Source organism: Melopsittacus undulatus, chromosome 4 (assembly GCF_012275295.1).
Source record: "Melopsittacus undulatus isolate bMelUnd1 chromosome 4, bMelUnd1.mat.Z, whole genome shotgun sequence".
Lineage (NCBI taxonomy): Eukaryota > Metazoa > Chordata > Aves > Psittaciformes > Psittaculidae > Melopsittacus > Melopsittacus undulatus.
Genome location: NC_047530.1, coordinates 90,811,205 through 90,837,372, shown reverse-complemented (window position 1 = coordinate 90,837,372; position 26,168 = coordinate 90,811,205). Strand labels below are relative to the sequence as shown.

Sequence of the window (26,168 nt, the reverse complement as noted above, 5' to 3'; positions counted from 1 at the left end):
CCTCAGTGCTTTGAGGACTCCATGAACACTGAGCAAGTGAATTACATTTGTAAGAGACCAAATTTTCACTGTCCTGCTTCTCTCTCTTGTGATTCAGGGAGTTAGGGACACTGATCTGTAGCCACTGATGGAAGATGTGTTTTTCTGACAACTGTCAAACTGAAAAAACAAGAGCTGAGCTTCTAGCCCAACAACTTGAGAACAAAAGAAAATGAGCATTTAGGAATGTGTACCAAAAAAATTATAAGTGCAAAATCATTATTCTAATCCACTTAGTTTATTGCTAAAAATATAGAGCTACTTCTAATAAATATGCAGATATTTAACTTTTCCACCATTCCATTAATATTCAGTGAGGCTGATTGAAAATATCAAGTTAAGCACCTATGTTAAGCAATTGAAAATTTGCTGTTCTTACTTATCTGCCTATTTGGTCTAGATTCATTCGACTGATATATTTTATGATTCCCTTGGCGAGCAGAGAATCTAGCTAATTAAGTACCTGCATAAGGACTTCTAGTGTATCTGCAGTTTTAAGTGTGCTGCTTCAGGAGGAAGGCTTACTTACTGAAATACTTATGCTTATAGCTATATCTGCCCTGGGCTGGTTTACTCCTGTTTTAGATTAAATAATGTTATAAAGCACATTTTCATTGATTATGGAGTCCAGAAGACTTTGTTGGTTCTCCACCTGAAATCATAAACTCTTTTTTTAAGCTTTGGCCTCTGCAGGGATAGTTTTGCTACCAAAACCAGGATTATTCTGCCTTCAGGTGGAGATTAAGCAGTAAACCTGGTTGTACTCCTAAGAAACAAAGCTACTGCAGTTTTCAGTAATGGGGGTGAGAATTTCTAGATGTTTGGAAGCTCTGCAAGCAACCAATGCACTCCTGATGGACTAAGTCTGTGGAGGGAAAAAAACATGCTTAAAACCACTAAGCCCAACTTGTCTTCTTCCATCCTGAAATGTCCAGATCTCTCAGAAACTGTGAAGGGGATAATCCTTCTTTTGCGGATGCAAAACAAGCTCCTTATAATTTACCAATTTTGACCTGGACTCTAAAAAGCCTCTCTGAAAAACCACATTAAGTAAAAAAATTCAAGTACATAGGTTATCCTGCCTGTACTTTGAGTGACGGATCTCAGGGAGAGGTTGGCTGGTGTTTTGGATGAATACACAAAACTGAGCCTGCTTGGCTGGCAGGCACAGATATGGAGAGCTAGGAAAGGTTGCTATGGGTGGGAAAGGTTGTGCATTTGAAGCCTAAATCAGGCTGCTTTCCTTAAGCCTCATCAGTAGCAAAGGTCCATCAGGCATATTTCCTTTAGGGGAAGCTTCTGCAAGCACAACAACATCAGCAGGGTGGCAGAGGTTTATGGGATCAGCACCAGGAAGTTCTCCTGGTATGCAAATGTGCTGCAGGCTTTGCAGGCCTAGTAGGGCTAGAAAGGCAAAAACTCTTTAGCTGTCCCTAAAGTAGGTACTTACGATTCCTTTACTCAAAACCAGAGCTGAATGAGTCGGTGTTTTGAAATGTTTTTCTCATCGGTGAGATGCTATATATGGCTTATACCTCAGCAGGGAATGTGTTTCCTGCTTCTTAAGGAGTTCTCTTGGTTCTCTTGACTGAAATGTAACAGAGATATGTGTTCAGGAGCAATACACTAGGAGTCTTTTACTGAAAAATACCTGGTTTTAGGTAGTCTGCTAGTCTTTGCCTGAAGAATATTTACAGCTTGTCTGACCAGTGCTTAAAACCTACCTGTGTTGTAACAGGTAAGTTTAAATTGGTACAGTGTTCAACACTTAGATTGGTTCTCTCAAACTGAAGGTCTTTCAGTATTATTTAGAATACCAGCACACAGGCAAACCTTCACTTAAATTAATGGGTGCTGTCTGGTTCAGAACTGCCAACACAAATAAAACTTTTGTACTGACTTAAAGGTTTATGAGGATGAAAAACTCCCTAGGACATCATAATCAACTTCCACTGAGGTACTGTCTCAGTGTGAGCTCTTATGTAAGTAGTTGTGGGTGGCTGTGGTGTACAGGACAATATCTCAGCTATTTTAAGTGTAGCCGTACTGTGGCTGAATGCCCTTTTGTTATGATCAAGATGTGCTTCCACCACAGTTTTTCAGATGCTGATCAAAGGAAGGTTATATACCACAGGGTCAATTTTTCTGTCAGGATCTGGTTTGAGAATAAGATAATGCAGGACTGGAGCCATTGTAATGAGTTAAAAGCAGTAGCAAATGCTTGAATGCTGCAGTGTTCTGTTAGTTATTGTACTCTTCGTTCAATTTCTTCAGTGTGTTTCGTGTGTTGCTTTTTTTCTCTCTGCACTTGGTCCTCAGAAAATATTTACAGAGAGAGTGCAGAAGCTGTGCAAGGGCCTGGTTTTGCTTAAGCTGGAGATGCACATACCTGTGTTGAGTTGCTAGTTGTCCCTTTGAGATAAATGATAGAATTAAAAAAAATAGAAAAATTTTGTTCATCTACAGAACACTGCCTCCCTTTGTGCTGGAGGGGTGTGTTCCTTTCCAGGTAGGTTTTAATGCCCCGTGTAGTGTAGATCATAAGGTACTCCTAACCAAATCAGTGGGAATTTATTTGCCCCTGCTGTTACCTTGTTTGCTGTTTTTTAATGATGAGATTGAATTGCCTTATTTAATTCTTATCATTATTCTAATTGTTCCTGCTTTGGAAGAGCACTTTCCTTCTATTACACTTTTCAAATACCTGTAAAGTCAAACATAATAATTTTCTAGATCATGCTGCAGGTTGATGCAGGTTGCAGGTAAATGTCATCTAGCTGAGTCATGCAGGAGCTCAATACCAAAAAGGGAGAGTTACCACTGTCATATCAGTCTGGTAGTATGAACTACAGCATCAGATAAAGTGCTTTGCTTTTACTGCTTTCCTTTCACCGGCACCTCCTGCTGATTTTTGCAAAATGGAGTATTTTGAGCAGGCTGAAGTTGTGTGAAGTATGGGCTCTGAGAGCAAGGACTCTTGAAAATACTGAAACCTGTTTGATATGTGTGAAGCTTAAACTGCCTGGTGTGTGCGTTATGCTGTTTTACTTGGAGAAAAGAGTTAGGCTGTATTTCCTCTGTCCAAGGTCAGACAGTGGCAGTGGCTAAGGGCTGATGGAAACAAACCTGGATTCTTAGCACTGTTTCTATATCTGTGAGCTGTGTGACACTCAGACCCTAGACAGTGAGAGTTTCATGCAGAGATTTAATCCTTTATCCTAGAGAGTTTCAGCTGACTGAAATCTATTGTCCTGTAATTTGCAGACCTCCAGCACCTAAAGAATAGATGTTAGTTCATATGTAAGTTGTGATGCTCTCTTCCTGCTAAACCTTCAGACCAGCTTTCCCCAGTAGCCTCAGGAAAATCTGGGAACCTTTCCCATTTTACCCAAGTTTGTGTGTGCCACCTTCTTGTCACTTCCGTCTCGCTATTCTGTTTTTGCAGCAAGTGGAACAGAAGGTGTCATTGATGAAGTCTAAAACTCGTTTTCAGTTTGATACATGGGTAGTGAGGTGGCTACCGTGTCTTTCAAGGAGAACTAAGTAGTTGGTTAATTTAATTACATTGACTATTTGATAGAAAACAAACCCTGCGGTATCCTGTTGCACTGCTGTTAGGTTTAGTAGTCCTGCAGAGAATAGCTAAAGTTGGGAAGCTACTGTTCCCTCCACAGAGGATGAAAGGAACTTTGCACACCTCTCATATCCTGTTCTGCCCCCAAATCCATAAAGTGGTGGCTTTCCTCTAGGCCTGTATTTGCTAGAGGCTGATTTCTAAAAGCTATGTTAAAAGTAATCGAGGTGGCTGCAAGGTGGAAAAATCACTCTACAGAAAAATACAGGTCTGTAGTGGTAATACTTCAGGATGCTCAAATGGCTAATCTGTGCTTCCATGTAGTAATGCAGCAAAACTTAAGTGACCTTTATATGAGGTAGGTGATGCACAATTAGTTCCAGCAGCATGCAGCTTGGCATGGACTGCAGAGCTCTTGAGAAGCTGCTAGTGTGGTTAGTCCACACTCATGCAACATTGCTGTGGCTATGCTGGAGGTATTCCTGGGAGGCTAAAGCTAGGTTGGGTGCATTCACATGACTGTCAGTGGATCCTTTGGCAATTATTATTTGAAAACCTCCACAACATTCTAACAAAGCAAAAAAATGCTAGCATATTCTTATCCCTCTCTCAAAATCTCCTCAGCTTAGCAGAAGAAAGGCAGCAGATACTAAAATTACATTTATAGAGAAATATTTCATATTCTCTTATGTAACCCAAACCATGTAGTTTACATAATAGATACTTCACAATATGCCTCAGCAATTCACTAACAAAAATAAGCCTCAACATTTCATTTTTATCACTCATTAGGAGCATTTTAGTTTTAGGATTAGTCTTCGTGTTACAATGAGGTTGCCTCTTTTTTAGAGTTAGAATTCCGCATGTCAGAACCACTGAATTAACAAAATACCTTATTGTTCACTGTTGCTGCTTTCTCAGTACTAAATTATCATCTGACCCTCTGTACACTTTCCAGTCCAACTAATTATCTCAGCTGTTTTGACTTTTATCCAATAAACAAAACAAATACTATCTTCTGTATCATGGGCAAATTGCCGTTAAGGTCTTGTTTTGCCAAGTCACAGAGCTTCCACCCAGTTCACCCTCTCAGGAGCATTGCACAGAGGTCAAAACCTTCACCTGGCCAACATACTCTCAATAATAGCTAATCCTCAGTGCCTGCTTGGAGGCTTGTCAGAACTTCTCAGTTATGAATGTTAGTCACCCTCAAGCATAAGCATCAGGCAATTGGCAAAGACTTGTGCAGAGCTGGCTGAACATACCAACTTAGGAGCCTTTTTTGAGGCAAATATCTGGTCAGTTGCCTGGCTTCCTCTTTGATTTTCACCATAAGCCTAAAATCCAGTCGGAAATATCACGTGATTTCATTATGTTATGTTATATTACTCCGCATATTTAAAGGAATAATCAACAGGCTCATCTTTCTGATTTTTTTTCAGATGTAGAGATGCTTCAGTCCAAACCAGACACTCCAGTTGGTGGAGATGAAGTTTCTCTAACTATGAAAGACTCAATGCTCCGCAAGTTTTTAGAAGGTGAGACTTGTTTGGAGAGAGGATCACCACAGCACAGTTAAAGCAATGAAATGGAACTTGAGATTTGTCCTTGATCTGTAAAGATAGGAGCTAGTCCACACTTTTTGATGTGGCTTTGCCTTAGTGGGTACAAGCAGGGCAAACAGCTTGTGAGGTGATATCACAAATGCAGTTAGTTTCTTACCAAAGAGGAGGAGTGGTTTCTAGTTCCAGTCCTTGCCTACTAGTGAGTGCAAGGATACAGCTGATATCTATTCAGGAATCTCTGTCTTCTGTCCTTATCTTAGTGATGGGAATTAATTCTGGTGTCCAGATGTGGGTGCAGGCTTCCCTCACAGACAGATGCTGAGTATGAAGTGCAGCAGCACAAATTAGTGATAGTTTCAATGTAGACGCTTTATTCAAAATCCTATACATTGAAAACAGCAACCTGGAAAGAGGAAAGGAACTGCTGCCTCCCAAACCTGATCTATGCTCTGCCTCTTCAATGTTCCCTGAGACTTCTTTGACCACAACCAAACCTTAACTCCATGCTATCCCCACCAAGCATGATTGGGTTGTCCAAGCCTTTTGCTGACTTGCCAGGTTCCATGGGATACAGACTCATGTTTTATGGGTGACCCAGCTGGACTCAGACCTAGATGAAGTCTGGAGCTTACAACAGCTTGTTCTGTTTTCCCTGACAACATCAGTGCATTGGTAGTCCCATTGTACTGACTCAACAAGGTGTTACAATATCACTAAAGCAAAGTCAGTCCAGTGCTTACAGTATTTAGTTGTGACTTGGTAGCAGAGTAGGGAGTTACTCCAGGGCTTCTTAATTCTTTTTGCTACCATGCAAACAGAGGGAACGTAGCTTTTAAATCAGGTATTACAACATTTGCAGTAATTTTAGGAGTGAGAATAAAGTGGAGATGGTGAGGTGGTATAATGGTAGCTGGGTTTGTTAAGTACAGATGTTCATACCCAGCTTCTTCTGAGACACATTTCTGAGATCAAATACATTGTCAGCAGATGGAGACTGCTCGTTTCAGACAATGGAGTAATTCTGTATAGTACTTTGTAGACCACCTTAAGTAGCTTTTGGAAACCAGTGCTCTGATTTGTTAATTGTTATAATATGTTAATTAACTGGAATTAATTGAACTAACTGTTCCTCAAATTCTGAAAAACAGTCATGGGATTTTCCACTATGTGGAAACAGATAGTACAGGCTTAGTGACAAGCACTTGCATACTACTAGATGTTAGTGACTTATAAAGTCCTCTTGAAGGGCACTTTTAAGTCATTGCACAACTGAATGTTTTTGCCTGTGAGATGGCCATGTTCGTAAGAATGCGGTACACAGTGCATCTGGGAGGATGCCGTGTTCAGCAAAGTGATCAGGTTGTTTTTCTTACAAACTCCACTCTGTTGCAGGCAGTAGGATGGATGTGCCAGATTCAGAGGAAGGAGCTTACCAGCAGTATGGTGAAGATGTGTACTACTCAGTGGAACAAGATACTTTTCCGCAGGAAATGGCTAGCAGACCTCCAGTTCCTGTTCCAAGACCAGAGACCAGCTCTCCACAGCCAGACAATGAACTGTACATCTCCAAAAGTGAGTTGGGTACCAAGGCCTAAACTGTAGACTAGTAAACTGTAGAATGGCCTTCACCTGAGCTCCAGTTGCTAAATCAACACCAAGAAAATCTACAGGTTTTTGAGACCTCTGGATTATTTGGCTCTGGAGCTGGATTACCTTTGGGATCCAATTTCAGATGTGTTTTCATCTGCCTCATCTGAAAATGTGGGGATATTGTATTCAGAGGTCTTGGCCTGAGCTTGTGCTTTAATGAAAGCAGTAGGATGACACATAACCCCTAAGTGGTATAAACACATCCAACTAAATGGGAAAGATCCTGATATTATAAGGAGCGTGACCAGCAGGTCAAAGGAGGTGATCCTGCCCCTCTACTCTGCTCTTGTGAGACCTCACTTGGAGTATTATGTTCAGTTCTGGTGTCCTCAACATAAAAAGGACATGGTACTGTTAGAACAAGTCCAGAGGAGAGCCACGAGGATGATCAGGGGACTGGAGCACCTCCCATATGAGGACAGGCTGAGAAAGCTGGGGCTGTTCAGCCTGGAGAAGAGAAGGCTGCGTGGAGACCTCTTAGCAGCCTTCCAGTATCTGAAGGGGGCCTACAGGGATGCTGGGGAGGGACTATTCATTAGGGACTGTAGTGATAGGACAAGGGGTAATGGGTTGAAACTTAAACAGCAGAGGTTTAGATTGGATATAAGGAAGAAATTTTTTACTGTGAGGGTGGTGAGGTACTGGAATGGGTTGCCCAGGGAGGTAGTGAATGCTCCATCCCTGGCAGTGTTTAAGGCCAGGTTGGATGAAGCCTTGGGTGATACGGTTTAGTGTGAGGTGTCCCTGCCCATGGCAGGGGGTTGGAACTAGATGATCTTGAGGTCCTTTCCAATCCTAACTATTCTATGATTCTATAAGGAGACAATCAAGCTAATAAATTAAGACATTATTTCTCTATAATGGTACCACTGATTCAGTAGCTTTTGTATGGGACCTGATTCTATACCTCAATACCTCCCTTTGAAGTGGGGTTTAATTGAAGAAAGTTGTGCCTCCTAGTTTACTAGGCAGTTCTAGAAATCTTGGTCATATTTTACAAACATTTTAACAAGAACCACAGTAATGTGTGGGAGAGGAATTTCAGTGATTCCTCTTTCCCCCCCATGACAGGATTGTGGGGAAATATTACATCATACTATCCAGATTTCTCTTAAAAGTGACTGAGCTAAATCCATTGAGGTCAATAGAAGGGGAGATCTATTGCAACTCCTTATCTTGTTTTCTTAAATGAACTTAGTAGGGTAACAGAAGCTATAATACAGGGTAGAATTATGTTTGCTTCCCATATTTATGCTTGTTATTTCTGTCTTCATGGGATGTGTTTCCGTATTTAAGGAGTGTTTGTTTTACAGTTTTTGCACAGAAAGCAAAAAGACCTGAGAATCTCTATGTCCCTAGAGGAAGAGTTAAGAAAGGTAAGTCAGAAGTTCACCCTGAAAATCTTTCCAGTAAACCTAAAGCAAATCTGCTGAGATAACTTATTTTGTACGAAATGTGGCAGAACAGCCTTTTATACAAGGCTCTGGGGATAATAGTCCTGTATGAAGGACCCAAGCTTTCTGACCTTATGTGATACTGAAAACATTTTATAACTGCAGAATGAAAGGTACCCCTTTATCACATCCTGTACATATCCCCTGTCTTGGAGTTTATCCTCTGGCATAATGATCACTGAAGCCCTTTATGTTGTGATTCATATTACTTTATGGAGTCAATGTCCCACTTTTGATCTGCATAAATCCACTGCCTGTTGATCATTATTTCCTTGGATTTAACCTTTAGTGAACTGCTTGCCATTTATCTCTGCACTTCCAAACCTATGCTCTAATCTTTCACCTCTTATCCTGTGCACCATCAGAGTGCTAGGGACTGTATCTGAGCTTTTATCTCGTATATTAGGAGCTACTCTTCATGTTACAAATGAGTTACAAAGAGTAGGATGAGTTTTCACCTCTCTGTTTCTGCAGTTATGCTGCACAGATTACTCAAGGTGAATGTCAAGGTGAAAGGTGTGTTTTGTGAACTGCTGAGGAGATATTTTTGCAGTGAGGAAGCAGAGCATTTTAAGGAGTACATTTTGTGCTGTTCACTTAAATTATGTTTGTAAGAGCAGAGATTATCCGTGGGACATATTTGCATACAGGGCTACCTCTCAGCTGGGCAAATAGCAAGATGGCATAAGGAGAAAATACTTTTCTGGTTAGGGAGTAATTCAATTTGTAGGTGTTTTTTTGTTTTGTTTTTAGATCTCTGCTGTACCAAGGGTGCTTGATTTTCTTTGTATTCAGTGAGGAAGCCAGATGACACAAGTTAATAACATTTTTGGTGGTGTTCTCTCTTCAGAAACAATAGTCAGGCCTGTAAGGGACCCATCTCAATCAAGCATATATGATCCATTTGCTGGAATGAAAACCCCAGGTCAACGGCAGCTGATAACATTACAAGAGCAAGTGAAAATGGGCATACTCACTGTTGATGAAGCTGTACTTCATTTTAAGGAGTGGCAGCTGAACCAGAAAAAAAGATCAGAATCATTCCGATTCCAGCAGGTACAGGCTTACTCTACTGTTTAAGAAATGTATATGTCTCTCTAGGTATATCTCACAAGCATGGTTACATTACTTTTCTGGTTGGAGCAGGAAGGCTGCTAACATAGTCTCCCACCTAGCAGAGTTCTGTCCTAACACAGAATCATAGAATAGTTAGAATTGGAAAGGACCTTAAGATCATCTAGTTCCAGCAGCCCTGCTATGGGCAGGGACACTTCACACTAAACTGTGTCACCCAAGGCTCTGTCCAGCCTGGCTTTGAACACCACCAGGGATGGAGCATTCACAGCTTCCCTGGGCAATCCATTCCAGTGCCTCACCACCCTAATAGTAATGAATTTCTTCCTTATATCTAATCTAAACTTCCCCTGTTTAAGTTTTAACCCATTACCCCTTGTCCTGTCACTACAGTCCCTAATGAATAGTCCATCCCCAGCATCATGGAGGGGTTGTTTTCATGCAGCAGTAAACAGGCAGCTGTTTTACAGATTTGATTTTGTTGTAGTACTGTTGTGAGGTTTTGAAGATCTGTGCATTATGAATTGGGCCAAATCCAGTTGGCTAAATTACTTTTCTAGAAGTCACCTAGCACCTGCCTGCTGGTGGGGGACTTCTGTGGTGCACATTTAGCTTGTCAGTTCTCATCCCTTTCAGACCAGTGAAGATTCAGTGTCCCAGATGGTGTATTGGCTTTGAAGTCCTATATTGTAGATGGGTTGATCTTTCCCTGGGTGTTTGATGGCTCCATGACTATCTGTTCTTTGCATCTGTGCAATGTCTAGCAACAGTCAAAACTGAAAGCATTGTGTTTGGGTGGTTTAGCTGAAAGAGGGAATCATGTTGGCAACAGCAACAAAATGACTGATGGAACTAGCAGTCATAGTTTAAAATTTCCATTCTCAAGTTAGAGTGGGGCTCCCTCTTTAAAACCACTGTCTGCTTCGTTTGAAGCTTTTTGTTCATGCTGCAGCTGTCTGCTCTCACACTTGAGGTGCTGGTCTCCAGTGTGTGACACTGTTTTGGGAGCTGTCAGAACAAAGACTTCTCCTGATTCACTTTGAAGGGTCCTCTCTACCCAAAAAGAGTAGAGAAATCCCTTCTTCTGTCAATAAAGAATGCAGTGCAACTTCAGTGGATGACTGTGAAGAGATGAAGTGTCATGCTCTGTGCCCCATCCCATTAGCAGCTTTCAAAAGTTCCAGATCTTGCGAGTATGCTGCCATACAATGGTGAAGAGGCTTTGCTCCCAGTTACTTTTCCAGGTGTCCCCTCTTGCTTTAGGGGGGACACTCTGAATTTTCCCTCACTCTCTGGGATGCATGGCAGTCTCTTCTGAACTCTGCAGTCAGAATTATCTGTTCATTAGTACAGAAAGGACTATGCTTGATCGTGGGTCTTGTTTTTGTGCCAGTGTCACAGTGGAAACAGAAAATAGAGGAAGTTCTAAACTAAATGTGCTTATCTGCAGCTGCCAGTGAGTCTGTGCACTTGACCTAAACACACACAATGAACATTGGAAAAAAACTGGCTTCTGAAAGGCACACGTGGATTTCTGAAGAGAATAAATTAAAACCTGTTGATATGGTTTGGACTTCAGCCAAGTCTAGCAGGCTTTGTTACAGCTGGGTTGAAAAGTTAGCTGAAATACAATACTGGCTAACTTTTCAGAAAGCTGCTCATCCTCGTTTATCCAACGCCCTGAAAAGAATATCTTGTTATGCTTCTAGGAAAACCTGAAACGGCTACGAGACAGCATAACCAGGAGGCAAATGGAGAAGCAAAAAAAAGATAAAGCTGCAGGTAACAGTCTCTGATTCTAACATTCTCTGGTAATGAAGCAGCTGACAATATTAATATTCTTTTCAGGCAGAAGTGTCTCCATGTGTATTGTAGTTATGTCATATTTTAATATTCACATCCATCTTTCTGTTGGCTAAAACATAGCGCTTTACTTCGTAATTTTCCAGACTGAGGAAAGGATGCCCACATCTGTGCAGTAAATCTTGATCCATCCAATGTACATCACACGTATGATTGCCCTTATGTGATCATGTTTAACTTTGTTCTCAGGTGGAAAGCTGTCTCTCAGGGACTATTACTTGCCTAGAGCCTTCTGAGCTGTTCATTTTCCCTTCCAGGTTTGGAAATTACAGTACCCATTCGACATTCTCATAACACTTTGGGGAAACCAGCATGTGGAATATATGAATACACACCCAGGAAAAATGTTTTCCCACCAAAAAATGAGTTAAAGCGAGGAGACTGGAAAACAGAAAGCACATCTAGCACAACAAGTAAGCAAACCCTGAGTGCCACCCTCTCTACAGGAATGCTGGATGGAAAACACTTCCCCAGCCTGACTCTGGAGTAAGGTCTGGGGACAAGACTTCTGTTACTGAATCACAGTACTGACTCACCACCCCAAGCCCTGCCTGCATTTTGTTGCATGCTGGCTATTCTCAAAATGGTAAAAGCAACTCCAGGTACATCAAGGGGTTTGAGCATCTCTGCAGGAGGAGAACCTGAAAGCCAAGTGAAAAATTCCCTTGAGCCTCTTCAGGGAAAGCATATTACCTGTCTTCAGTTCTAAAAAGTATATGGCAGCTGCTGCCTTAGAAAAAAAGGACAATACCTTGCCAGAACTCTCAGCAGACAGTGTGCTCTTGTGGTTTGAAGGGCATAGTTATATTGCAGGCTGGGAACCCATACCTACTGTCGTTTTCTCAACTGTTGTAAATAAAAGACATAATTTTTCATGTGGGACCTCTTGAGTAACTTACACAGTCTGCACATTTTTATTATCTTTGGTTTTTATTAGGTTTAATTTGCACAAATTAAATCCCCCCCCTTCTTGCTGTTACTGCAGACTGCACAATTCTTGCAGAAATCATTAAGATCATTTTGGTGCTCTGAAAGGAAAATTGAGTCCCACTGTGGTTACTACCTTTGTGGCTCTTGGCAAGATAGAGCTGGCACATGTCCCAAGTAGGTGCTAGAGGCAGTTGACAGAGCCAGTAACTTGCATATAAGCAGTTGAGAGAAATGTTAATGTGTCCAAGGAGTTCCCTGTGTGCAGCTTGGCTCTCTTTCCCATGGCATGATTGTGAGAATGGACCCTAATACAATATTTAGCACAGCGCTGCTGTTTGAATCAACTGATAATGAGTTACTTCACCAAGGTTAGGGAGGAGGTGCATCTTATGAGAAAACCTCTCTAGCCTCCATTTCAATGTATAGGTTTCTGAATATTAGTGTCTTAGTATTGAACAGCCCTACAGAACATTATATATTTATGACTGAAACCAGCCATAGCAATGTCAGATATGTTTGTGTGTTGCTGTCCCCTTCAGAGATGTCATGTCTGACTGCAAAAACATTTCATAGTCTGGGTCTATGCAAGTTAAATAGGTTTGCATAAATGGTTGCTGCAGGCTGTTTGAACAAACTTGCAATTTTTAGCTCTGAAGTAGACTAGAAAACATTCCTGTAATGAGTAAGGATTGTTGTGAGAGGAGGTGGATAACAGCTATTGGGAACAATAACATCAGGAGCAGTCACTTACTGCAGGAATGCATGTGTGACAGTGCTCAGAGCCATTTAACCTCATGCAGTTGTTAAAGACATGGAGATGGATAATTTAAATATACATAAATGTTGGGTGTGTAACACTTGTGAAAATATTTACCTGACTTGGCAGCTGATATTGGCATTGTATCCTTTCAGTTGGGTTATGGTTGAGTGTATTTAACTAGAAGTCTGGACCTAGAAAGGGCAGAAATCAGCTAAAAAGAAAGCAAAACTGAATGGTTTGGCCCTGTGGTCAGCATTGTATGAGATGCCATTGTTTGGATCCTGAACATGTGAAAAATAACAGTGGAAATAAATTAATCTAAACAAGCATTAAATGATGTGTGCAAGAGATTAGGAGTCCTAGAGTTAGTGATTTGCAGTTAAATCACCAGGATTTAATAATCAGTTTGGTTTTATCTTGTTTACTCTAGGTACTGCAAGTAACCGCTCCAGCACTCGGAGCATATTGAGTGTCAGCAGTGGGATGGAAGGGGACAGTGAGGTAGGTTTTCACCTCTGCTATATACTGGTCCACTGTTTTTGAGTACATAGCTTTGTTTTCCTGCAAAAGAAAAGGAGCTCGGGGATAGCATTGCATTTGCAGAAATGGCAAATGTAGCCACTTCTGTAGTGAAACTAACAAGGACCAAATTTTGCTGGCCTGTAACCTCTTTCCTCATTTTGTAGGACAATGAAGTTGCAGAAACAACTAGAAGCCGCAGCCCAGTTACTCACCAAACAGAGAGGCTGCCCTTCCCAGAAAGGCCTCCCAGAGTGCCTCCTCGAGGCGCAAGCAGGTAAAGCTAAAAAGCAGCTTAGACATGAGCGTTCTGTGCATTAATATAGAAGCCTTGGGCAGAAAGCAATGCAGGAAGCAAATGTGTCTTTCAGCAAGATTTGCCAGTCTATTATCTATAAATGCATGCTACTGTAAATTGTAAAATCCTTGTTCCTCATCTGGAATCCTTGGTGGAATCGGTTTCCTGGTTAGTAACATGCCTATTGCAGTGCTGTTACTGTGGTTCACATGCTGCAAGGATAGCAGTACTGAAGCACACAATGCTTGCCACAGTAAGACTGACTGGAGTAGCATCCTGACCCTGGCAGAGATTTAGTACCTAATCCTCCTGAGATGATCCTCTTGGAACATACAGAGTGGAGTGTACAGGGAATTCCTGTTTGGCATTCCCTTGGACTTCTTTAATTTTGACAAAATCTCTCCAAAGCATACTTGTTTACATGTATGATTGGCCTCAAAGCAAAAACTGCACTGGTATTGTAAAAGGTGTTGAGGGTTTTTGCCTTGATTTGGCCACCACAAACTTAAGTGACTTACAAACATTTCTTCAGTCCAACCACTGCAAGTCTATGAAGTCCAGGTCACAGAGATTATCTAAGTACATATCCTGTTTGAAATTCTCCAACTGTTAAAATAGTAATTAGTAATGTGTGTGTGCAGTAAATTCTGAATGTTGGCTTGGGGCTTTGGCAAGAATATAGCTGGAATTTCTCTCTAGTTAGTTTTTTAAAAAAAAAAAAAGATTTTGGATCTTTTGATCTCTTCCTATTGCTCTTCGCATAATTTTCAGGAGAAAGCTGTTATACTATCCAATTTTTACTCCACCCAAGTATTATAGCGTCTCTTTCCAGTAATAGTAGAATTACTGCAGCTGAAAAGCAGAAGAAATAACTTGTGCAGGATCAGGGCTCTGGTACCTTGGCATCTGCTTTGTTGCTGAATTGATGGTAGCCTGTTTTTCTTCTTGTATGACTATTGCTTGTAGTGTATTCTTAGTTATGATGTTATTGTGTGCAGTGTGTTGTTCCAGAACCCTATTCTCTACTTTTTTTTTTATGCATTTGTGTTCTGTCTTTTCATAGGCCTGTAAGCAGTGAAGGCTTTTATCCTCCACCTGTGCCCCCAAGAGGTCGCTGAGTCTCTCAACATCTGTGGAATATGAGATTTTGCTGGTTTTATATGTGCTTGTACAAATATTTTTGGGTTGCCTTTAAATTATTTATAACTGGAAACCAAATGTGTTCTTCCTCGTCCTCCCCTTTAAAGCTCTGATGACTTTTCGCATGATTTTCACTGAGACTTCTAGGTCTTCTGTAACATTTTTTTTTAATTTAAATAATTTTGGTGCTTTGGGACTTCAAGAAAAAGCATCATGGTTGGGAAGGAGAACACTCACGTGTGTCTTGGCAGCCCTTCACCAACACAAACTTTCCTTTTGACCAAGAAAGAACACGTGTCCTCTTAGAAACTAAAGCCTGACAAGCATTGCTACCAAAGCCCTTGAAACATGCTTGAAAAAGTAAAGAAAATTAGTTGTTCAGAGACTTTGTTTGAAGAACACTCATTACAGGAGGAACAGCTGAATGTACTTCTGTTTGGTATAATATTTTGAGTACGAACATACTGACCTTTCAGAAGATGTGGAATCTCCCTCCAGCAATCATTAAACCATGGGAGGTTGAGAAGTTGTCTTTATTCAAGATTGTATGCAAAATACATTAAAAAACTCCCACCTTTCACTTTCTCCTTCCCTCCCTGAAGACAACAGACATTGTCAAGGTGTTTGCCATGAAATTTCCCAAGGGAGCTGGTAATGGACCTGTTGTATCACAAAACAACTGTGCTTAAGGATTTTTTTGGGGAGTGGGTGGGTATGTTGTTATTTGAAACCACATAACTGACCTCTTAAATTAGAGGAAGGAGTTGGCAGCAGTGCTGTGTTTGGCGTCTCTCACATGTGTTCATTGTAGAAGCAATATGAAGGCGTTTCACTTCATGCTCTGGAATAATATAGTGAGTCTCCAATTATGAATGTACACACCTCACAAATACCAGGCATATAGTTAGCCTGCTGCTGTCGAAGTGCACAGCCCTGGGGCCAAACTCTGCTCGCTCTACTCTTCCTGTTTAGCAATGTGAATCTGCAACAGCTATGTCCAGCCTTTTTAATGCCCAAGGACTTAAAAACATAACTTCCTGGTTTTGTGGTGTTCCAAATGCAGAAAACATGTAAAGCAGAAATGATGTTTGATTTCTTATCTCAAGGGACATGAGTGATGGAAGTGAGGTGTTTGGGGAATTTTTTGGGTTGTGAGATTTTTGGTTTTTTTTTTTTTTTCCTTCCATGCCTTGCAATCTTCTGTGTGTATCCTGGCCACTGGGTAACCAAGTATAGGGCTCTGTTTGTCCATGAGTGATGCAGACGGGAATTCTGCAAGATAAGATTCAGGGCAAAGAATTAAGCATCGTACTTGGTTTTCAAACCATATGCCTTCTTCCAGCCCTGACAGGGACATAGATACATCTGTATTAGGTGATCCCTTGGGTGCAGCTAGGACATGTAAAGTTTCTGTCTGGTTGTATAAGCTCTCCTTAATCTGCACGAGAGCGAGTTGTAGCTCCTTCCTCTTGCAGGGTGGCAAAGTTAATGTGTAGAGCTGCAAGAGTGACAGATGGCAACTGTGACTCAGTCAGCACTGAATGAAGGTGGAGAAGCCCCTGCTGCTTTCAGGGGATAGGCATAAGCTAAGTATCATCTACACATTAAACTCATAGCGTACGACTGCAAATGCAGTTCAGGTAGCCTCTCCCTTTTATGGTAGAGGGATGCAGGTGTTGTGCTGCAGGCCTATAGTGACAGGTACAGAGGTGACCTTTTTTTTTCTCTTTTCCAAAGGACTTCAGTACCTTCTCCAGTAACTCCAACACTACAGGCTCACTGACAGTTTGCTTTTTGTTCACAGTAGCCAGGAAAATGGTGAGATGGAAGCTGCCTTCCTGTGCTGCTCTTGGAACAGAACAAAGTTCCCACCAGCATTCAGTCATTAGAAGCAGGAAAGGAGGTTTTGGTGCTGAAATTAGGAAAATAGTAGCATGGATAAGGGAAGGAAACAGGGATAAAATAAATAAACTAAAAGAGGAAATTCAACAGCTTGATTGTCTTCAGCTGTCACATATGCTTTGGTTTGCACACAGCTCCCTGTTTTTGCTCGGATGTTCCCCATCTCCTTAGTGCTGGCTGCAGCTGTGCAGCAGAGCTTGGAGTGGTGATGTGATAAGACAAATTTATCTGCTTCCATATCTGCCAGGCATAACATAAGGTAGACCTGTAGGATGTGGGGAAAACTGTAACAAGGCAGGAAGGGAAGGGCAAAATATGAGAGTGTATCACACAGATTTCCTTTCGAAGCCACTGGACTGAAGCAGCCCACAGATCCCTGCCTTGCCCAGCTAATTTTTAATTCTGTACCCCTGCATGTGATAGCCAAATGTCTTCTGTGGGAGGAGTTTATCTGAACTGTATCTGAGTGTTTGCCTTTGCACAATCCTAATGATGTGGCTGTAAAGTTGATTTTTATTGCTAGTGCTGCAGTGAGATGGCTTATATCTGAATTAGTGAAAAGTAGCTCCTAAGTAGCCTTTCATTCCCTCTCCTGTTTGCAACTTAGATATTTCTTTAGTCTGACCTGACCAAATGCTGACAAAGTCTGACAAAACCAAATGCTAGTGGGGGTTTGGTTTGGAGGAGAGGTGAGGTAGGACAGTTGGGGCTGAGAAATACCATAAATGCAGTCTGTTCAGCCCCCTTCCACATTGCCTAACGGTGCGAAATAGAAGATACAGCTGTACTCTCTGGCATTCTCATTGTTCTAACTTTTCCTGGATCAGTTGGGAATTTCACTGACCAGCCATCACAGATTCTACTACTACCCTATGACAGAGGAAAAGGAATAGCTCTGAAATGGCTTCACCTGCTAAATGCAGGTAAACATTTGGGATGCCGGCATGACTCTTAAGGATCATGAAGACCATCAGAGATGCACCTTTTCAACTGCCGAAATGTGTACCATGTTGGTGTGGTTTCAGTTAGTTGCCTTAAGCCTTTTCTGGCTCAGTGTATGCAGTCCTTGTATCTGTAATTTCCATTTGTGCTGGTGAGCATGTGGTGTGTATTGCTTCCACCTAAGGTGAGAAGTGCACTGACACTGAAGCTCAGAAGATACTGGAGAGGAAAACTGTATGTAACCAGACTCTTGATTACCCAAGAATATGCTTGTGAGGGGAGAGCGGGAATGAACTGTGTTTCTGTCAGACATTAGAGGTCAGGGATTGAACAGGTAATAAAATTGCTGGTAAAAAATAAATGGCCCCCCTGCAGGGGCTTCCACCAAGCTCAGGTGGCAGTTGGCTGGCCTGGGGAAAGCATTTGCTCTTTGTACAACTGCTTCAGAAAACCCACTGCAGCAGATGGCTCTGGCTGGTTCTGTTGTTGACTGAGAGACTTAAGTACTGAATAAACTGAATATGCTGAGGCCTCCTCTCTGTCTCCCATGGGTAAGCTACTCTGTTTTAGACTGAGACACAACTAGAAAAAAAACAGGTGATGTTATCACAGCTGACTAGGCAATTTTTTGCTTTGGGTTTTTGTTTGGTTTGTGGTTGTTTTTTCCTATAAACGTGTTTTGAATGGGTTTTGACAAGCACCTCTACAGTGACCACATTTCTACTGAAATAGGAGAATGTGAATATACTATCTGAAAAATGCTTTATATAAAAACATAGCTAAAATATATTCAGTGAAGGTAGACTGAACAAGTAAGATCACAAAGGGAAAAGCTCTTAAGGATGGGTATGGTAGTTAGTGGTTAATGGGTATCTGGTTTTGCATCATTTCTACAAAGTATGGATGGCATGTAACAGCTATTTGCTATTTGTTAATGCGTGCAAAATTTGAGAAGACTGTCTAGCCCCTTTTTAAAAAATACTATGTCCGATAGTCTCTGAAAATTGTTTTTGCATTTGCTGTTTAAAAATTGTATCATTGACCACTTAACGCCATGAGCTTTTTGGCTCCGGGCTTTTGCTTGGGCTTTTCTCTCTGGCCTTGTAGCCTGAGCTAGCTCCAAGTTCACACACAGGGCTGCAGGCTGTATCCGAGCTGACTGAGGCGTCTGTGCCGTCCGGTACCTGCCCTTGGGCAGCGGGGCTTTCTGCACTGTGGCGTTCCTGGATTTCTCCCGCACATGGAAGTACTGCAGGGAACGGTACCACTTACTGTTAAAGGCACTTGAAAAGAGTCCGTGTCACGTTCCCCTCATATTTGTTCATTGACTGGTATGTGATCAATTAAAAGATAATCGAGACCTTAGTGTCTAACAGTGTCCTGCCAGCCGTCTCCCTCCCTTTATATGCAGAGCCCCGGTCCGCTCGCAACTACCGACCTACCCTTTCCCCGCTGGCAACACCACAGCACTCGGCTTGGCTCCTGGCGGCCGCCGTAGATGCCGCGCTTCCGGCGTGCGGCCGGATGACGTGGCCGGGCGGAGCGGAAGTGGCGTCGCAGGTCGGCGTTGGCGGCGGGGCGCGGGCCGGCTCCGCGGCGGGGCCTGCTGCGTGCGCGCGGACGCCGAGGCCCGAGATGGCGGCGCCCGGGCTGCAGCTGTGCGCGGTAGCTGCGCTGCTCCCACTGTTGCTCCTGTGCCTGCCGCTACGCGCCCGCGCCGACGAGCACGAGCACACGGTGAGGCGGTGCCCGGCATCCCCCGGTGGGGCCCGGGGTGCTTGGGCCGCCGGTCCGACCTCCCCGGCCGCGGGCCCTGCTACCAGCGAGGGGCGGAGGCGTCCGCAGCGGCCTGGGGAGTGCGGCCCGGCCGGCGGGCGGAGCAGGGAGTGACGGGCCGCCGCTTGGGGTGGGGGTGAGCGGGCGGGCGGCGGCCCTGGCGGGTGGTCCCGCCCAGCGGAGCTTTCTTCTTGTCTTCCTCGCTCTGTGGATTGTGTTGGCAGCGCGGGGCAGGTGTGGGCTATGTTCTTTCTCACTCGGTGTGAGCGGGACTCTCGGGGAAGCGCTACCAGAGGTTCGTGATCCGGTTCGGACATCCGTGTGTTGGCCGGGCGCGGTGCCGCTTAGATAGCAGGCGCGCGTCCCGCCTTTTCCCGGTGCAGATAAAAACCCCGCAGGTGCCTGTGCGTTGTTTGAATAGGGCTGCCCGGCTGTTGGTGTTGCGCTTTGCGGGAGTGGCCGTTCCTTTCGGGAGGGTGTTTGTATTTGCTTCGGCACAGCGGTGCAATCCGGAGCTGCCCGCCGCAGGGGAGCCAGTGCCGGGTGACAGCCGGTGCCGGGGGGTGGCGTGGGCCCGGGGTGAGGGCAGGGCGGAGCGCTCCGCTTCGGGCACTGCATGAACCCGGAGGGAAAGGGTGCGAAAAACGTAGCTTGAGCGCTCACCTGTTCCGAAGTGCTTCTAGTGTAACCCGAACAGAATCTCTAAGAAGGAAGTACCAGTGTACGATTTTGCATCGGAGTGTTGTTTCGTGTGGCTTTTGGTGTGGGAGGGGGGAAGTCCGCGATGAGCTTGAGATGTGTTTTTGGCATTAGACCTTTCTGAAAACTATCCTTGTTTCCTCGCAAGTGGAGTGGATTGGAGTATGTCCGTGATTAAACAGTGTCTGTCAGAACTTTCGTGCTCCTGAGAAGCCTGGTGGGTTAATGGTTGCTTGGTTTCTTGACATACCTTTCTTTAGGTGGGGTTTAGTAAGCTTAATAAATGCTTTTAATAAAACAGATAAATAGCATTGGTAGTTTGTGTGAGCAATCATTAATTAGTTGCCCAATTCTGTGTATTTGTGAGACTTGAAAGCTGTTTAGGATTGTTTTTATTTTTTTTTAAACGATGGGAATTATCAGTGCTGCAGTTAATGACGGTAAAGTTAAGCTAACATTGAGGACTTTCAAGGAGCACAGATGCTTTGAACTAGCTTAAGTCTTAGTTTTATTGCTGAACTGTTTCAGTGTTGGTATCTGCTGAGATGAGGTAGTTTTTGGCTTAGCACTGTGTTTATTTTTAAAGGCTGTTTGGCTTGAGGAATTACTAATTATTCATTTAATATTGGTACTCTTCTGGGGAGAAAAGGATTTTGTAAAGCTGTTATTGAATTTATTTGGTTTTGAGCTCTCTCTTCAAAAGGGAATTCTGATGGTTTTTAGATCTTCTGAATGATTACCTAAACATTCACCAATAGAAATCACGAATTCCTTTTGAAGGCTGGTCATTTTTTTCGTCTGAATTACTGAACTCTTCAAGGCTCTCTGTCTCTTGGTTTAGTGTTCTCATTCATGTGGTGTCTGGTTTAGTAACATCACATGATAGGTTAGGAATAGTTGATGCAGGAAGACAGTTACCTTTTTTTGGAAAGCTGTCTTCTTGATTAGATATTTTGATACTTGAATATTGTTCAGGAGAGTGGAAGTGTTAATAGCATGAATGGAGCATGAGCAAAGTTTTGTAATAGTACACTGATTTTGAGATTAAAAACCTGAAGGAAATGTTCCTTAAATACTGCATTTTAATGCATTTCAGTTTTGAATATGACTGCAGTTGGAAGTTAATCTTTTGATAAACAAAGTGCTTTGTTAAATTTTGGAGGCTTTGCTCACGTTTAGGGAAGTGGAGAGGAAATACTAGTATACTGATTCTGGTAACTTCAAAATATAAATTTTCACTAGTTTTATGACTTGAGTCTTATTGGTAGGAATCCGCACCATTATGTGCTGCTGTTTGCTTGTTACTGCCTTAGTGTGCAGCTTCTGGGTGAAGGCGTGCTGCTGTTTACTTTTAACTGCTGATGTAGAGGGACCTTATCTGTACCGAGTGTGCCGAACATCTAGAAGCACTGACTTGAATGTTTAATGCTCTGTGTTAGCAGGTTAATTTATTTACTGCTGCTTTAATACATAATAGCATACAATGTTTATAAAATAACACATGTGTGCTATAATGCATATTTCTGTGTTAATATAAATGGCTGTTGATGCTTTATGTGTGTCCTTTTTAACTGTAGGACTGCATAAGCAAATATTATAAAGGGTAACTGTGAGAGGACTCCACATGAAGCTCTATGACTGTACTAGTATTTCTGGAATTTCTAGGGGTGGATAGCTTCATTGGATCAACAGCTAAATCCGTTATCTTAAATTTGAAATAGCCTTTAAGATGTATTTCCTTAGGGGAAGAGTAGTAAAAATAAAATTAAAATCATTAGTAAGTGAAGAGAAATTAGGATTTGACACAGCATTTAAAATCTTCATTGTCAAAAGACAGTGTGGCACCATAACTTCAGACCACAACAGAACAATGTGTCAGAAACTAACTGAAAACTTGTCTGCTGATTCTTTAACTGGTTTTCATGCTTCAGAGTGTGTCATGTATCTGATTTTCGCCTGTATTCTGATAGTTACACCAGTGTTTAACAGTTACCCCTTTACCTGTGGAAGAGATAGTATAGCTGAGATATTGGTAGCCTTACCGCAATAGATACTGATGCTGCAGAAGCAGGGTGGGTGGGCTCCTGCATGGCTTCTCCTTTCATATCTTCTGTTACTAGACTTGTTGGAGTTGATAAAATATGCAAACCATAAAATTATTCTGATCTATGCTGGGGGTTTTGTTGGGGCAGATGGTCTAGGCAGTAGGTAGCATTTTAATTTTAACATTGCTTCAGTTTAATTATCAGTGCTTCCTAAGCATGAGAGTACATGACAAACACTGAAAAACAAATGAAACCCAGCCTATACTGCATAGCAAAATTCCTAATTGATAGTGACTGAGAAAAGCATTTTTGTTTGACTTTAGTCTAATGAAGTGTGTTAAAGCCACAAGCATGTACTAAAATAATGACTTTTGTATAGTATCTGTAACTTGTCAGTTAGAGAAACACTGTAGAATACATCTTGGTGCATTTAAAGAACCTCTTTGCATACTAAATTGTGTGTGTGTAGATGAGCAGCCTGATTCCTTTTGAAGTTCTAGTGGATCCATTTTGAAGAAGTGAAATAAATATCATGGAAGTAGGACAAGTCGTACCTGAGGAGCCTTGTGCATCTGGGAAGTGTAGCAGTAAAAGGACTGACTGCTTCTGCAACAGTTCAAACTGTCCTGCTAGTGTAGTTCTAGCCATGGTTTGGTGAGGCTACAATTCAGAGAGAAATGAAAAGCTGTTACTGGAAATAATCTGTTTTATCCAAAGGAGAGCACAGGGCTGAAATCCACGATTTAATAGGTTATGGGTGTGAGCTGCAAACATCGAGTGTTGTCACAGTGCTTGACAGAGTATCTGTAAGGTACTGAGACTAGAAGCCTGGGATATTACCCACTGATTGAGTCTTACTTGCTATCTCTCTTGTTTCCTGTCCAGTTTCTGCAGCTTTGCTCTGTTGGTAACAGATACTGTTGGTTCTTTTCCCCTTGAAAGATGTGTGCTGGTGTTCAAGGAACTGTATTGTAGAAAGCCTCCCTCCAGACTTCAACTTGAGAAAAGGAGTAAAATGGCATACTTTCTGAAAGAAGCTATCCTGATTTGAATTTATTTTGCTGAGTCACCATTTAAGATTTGGTAGCTGTAGTCCTCTCTGGGCCTTCAACATTTTTTTGCAAAGGGTTTTCATAGTTTAAAAAGGATTATCACAACCTTCTAGTCTCATCCTTTTCTACAGCTTTGTATGTTCTACCTTAATTTAGCCTTAATTGTTTTGTAGAATAAATAGTTTATTTCTAGGGCTACCATGCTAATTTCTGCAGTTGTGCAAAAAATACTGAGTTGCTTTCCACATCATGAGTGCCCTGTTGGGTGAAAGAAAAGAAAGATTCATGTACTGTGTTGAAAATAGCCTCAGTATTGCTATAAAATTATAGAATAGTTAGGGTTGGAAATGACCTTAAGATCAACTAGTTCCAACCCCCCTGCCATGGGCAGGGACACCTCACACTAAGGTTCTGTCCAACCTGGCCTTGAACACTGCCGGGGATGGAGCATTCACAGCTTCCCTGGGCAACCCCTTCCAGTGCCTCACCACCCTTACAGTAAAAATCTTCTTCCTTATATCCAGTCTAAACTTCCCCTGTTTAAGTTTTAACCTGTTCCCACTTGTGCTATCACTGCAGTCCCTAATGAAGAGTTGCTCCCCAGCATCCCCATAGGCCCCCTTCAGATACTGGAAGGTCTCCATGCAGCCTTCTCTTCTCCAGGCTGAACAGCCCCAACTTTCTCAGCCTGTCTTCATACAGGAGGTGCTGCAGTCCCATCATCATCCTTGTGGCCTCCTCTGGACTTGTTCTAACAGTTCCATGTCCTTTTGAAGTTGAGAACACCAGAACTGCACACAATACTCCAAGTGAGGTCTCACGAGAGCAGAGTAGAGGGGCAGGATCACCTCCTTTGACCTGCTGATCATGCTCTTTTTGATGCAGCCCAGGATACGGTTGGCTTTCTGGGCTGTGAGCACACACTGAAGCCAGCTCATGTTAAGTTTCTTATTGACCAACACCCCCAAGTCCCTTTCTGGAGGGCTGCTCTGAATCTCTTCTCTGCCCACCCCACAAGCTGTGCCTGGGTTTGCTCCGACCCTGCTGCAGGACCTTGCACTTGTCATGGTTAAACTTCATGAGGTTGGAATCAGTTTGAATGGTTTTTAAACCTTAAGGATATGGGGAAATTGTCTTTGTATTAAACCAGTAGTTGTATTGTCATGGAAGAAGTCCATAAATACCAGGTCAAACTGCAGAAACTTCATACCAGCTTAATATTCTGCAGAGGACTAGAATGGTTGTGTTGCCTTGTTACTGGTATAGATGGGTTTAACATGATTTTAGCTTGCACTTGCACATCTCTCTAGCCCAGTGCTCTGAACAGATAGTATGAACATGTTGTGCTGCTTTGGAACAGAGGTCCCCAGCTGCCATGAGGGTTGTAGCTGATATGTGGTTACACTTGAGGTGCAGATTGGTCCTCCACCAACTGGCTGTCATTTACAGGAAAAAGTGTCTGAAGGTTTACCTCACATTACTCAGATTGTACCAGCAAGTGGTAGGTAACTTGTGTTGATGCTGAGACTTGTTAAGACTACCCTGTGATTTTGCATAGTTCAAGTAGATCATTATATACTCCATATAGTTACTGAAATTACTGAGCTGATACCAAGCTTAGTGCAGAAAGATGCAAAGTCAGATTTGCTAAGTACTACATTTTTCATAAATTACAGCAAGTAAAAGGTATTTCAAATTGTTTTTTGTAGTCTTCTCTCATATTTGGAAGTAGTGAACTCTGAATTCTGGCACCGTTACCAAGTTGTTAAATGCCTGTCTCTCTGAGCTACATGCAGTATATAGTTCCTTCACATGAACCAGAACCAGATGAGTTTGCTCAGGTATACCAGGGTAGAGATTGCAGCATCTTATTTGTTGATCTTTTTTGCTTTATCAGTTACTATGTTCTTAATAGAATCATAGAATAGTTAGGGTTGGAAAGGACCTTAAGATCATCTAGTTCCAACCCCCCTGCCATTGTCAGGGACACCTCACACTAAACCATATCACCCAAGGCTTCATCCAGTCTGATACCTGTGGCCATATTCTGGCATGTGAAAAGCTGCCTTTCCACCATCTACTTCTCTGTAAACAAGTTAGGAAGGAGAATGAAGAAAAGTAAAAATAATTTCTGAAATAGCAGTAGTTTGTATATCAAAGTCAGTCCTTCATGTTAGGAAGATGTTTGGCCCTTCTTTTCTGAAGGGATGAAGGTGAGATTGCGTTGACACATAAGTGTAACTGTAGATATTAGATTTATGTCACTAAAATTATCTATAGTCAACTCTCCAGATCATAAATTTTACTTCAGATTATTTTACTGTTTGACATTAATACTTGCTGTGTTGCAAGCCTCAGTAGTTTAGATACAGCTGTAATAGGAATATGTTTAAGAACTATGGCAGTGATGGGTCAGGTAGTGGCTGAGGACTCTTATGTGTAGAGAGCAGGAAATATTTATTTACATCTCTTACCATGACAGCTGTTCTTGATAATTTTAACTAACTTTTTGAGCACATGATGTGGATGTTCTTGCACTTTGTAGTTGAATTCCTCTCTTGTTTGTTCCCTCCCTGTTTTGACAGTGAGTTCTCATGTTCTGGGATCTGGTACAATCTCAATGAATCAGAAGTATTTTGTTTGCTGCTGATCTAGCAGAAGATAAGGAAACAATCACACTTGCAACTGGTTATGCAAGTTTTCTGTCATTATATAGCGATTTCTGAAAAAGGCCATTGGACTCTTCACACCGTCTTACTCTGTTGGTTGTGACTGTGAGTTATTGCTGACTTGCCTACTAAGGGTAACAGAAGGCAATAGGATTTTGATTTGCTCTGTCACATTCAGAACTCAAAGGATACAGTTGAACAGTTGCTCATCAGCCAA

The 26,168-nt window shown here is 42.3% G+C and overlaps 2 protein-coding genes across 2 annotated transcripts in view; both read left to right on the top strand.

Annotated features, from left to right (window-relative positions):
• Positions 1-18,326, top strand: part of PIK3AP1 (phosphoinositide-3-kinase adaptor protein 1) — a 48,913-nt gene extending 30,587 nt beyond the window's left edge. The window contains exons 9-17 of the mRNA XM_031053373.2: positions 5,056-5,151; positions 6,571-6,750; positions 8,142-8,204; positions 9,133-9,338; positions 11,066-11,138; positions 11,477-11,632; positions 13,340-13,410; positions 13,596-13,705; positions 14,790-18,326. Of these exons, the coding sequence (XP_030909233.1) occupies positions 5,056-5,151; positions 6,571-6,750; positions 8,142-8,204; positions 9,133-9,338; positions 11,066-11,138; positions 11,477-11,632; positions 13,340-13,410; positions 13,596-13,705; positions 14,790-14,844 (1,010 nt within the window). The 3' untranslated portion in view covers positions 14,845-18,326. The remainder of the gene's footprint in view (positions 1-5,055; positions 5,152-6,570; positions 6,751-8,141; positions 8,205-9,132; positions 9,339-11,065; positions 11,139-11,476; positions 11,633-13,339; positions 13,411-13,595; positions 13,706-14,789) is intronic.
• Positions 18,327-19,285: 959 nt separating this feature from the next.
• LOC101879265 (transmembrane 9 superfamily member 3) overlaps positions 19,286-26,168 on the top strand; it is a 55,611-nt gene continuing 48,728 nt past the window's right edge. The window contains exon 1 of the mRNA XM_034061883.1: positions 19,286-19,447. Coding sequence (XP_033917774.1) covers positions 19,346-19,447 — 102 coding nt within the window. The 5' untranslated portion in view covers positions 19,286-19,345. The remainder of the gene's footprint in view (positions 19,448-26,168) is intronic.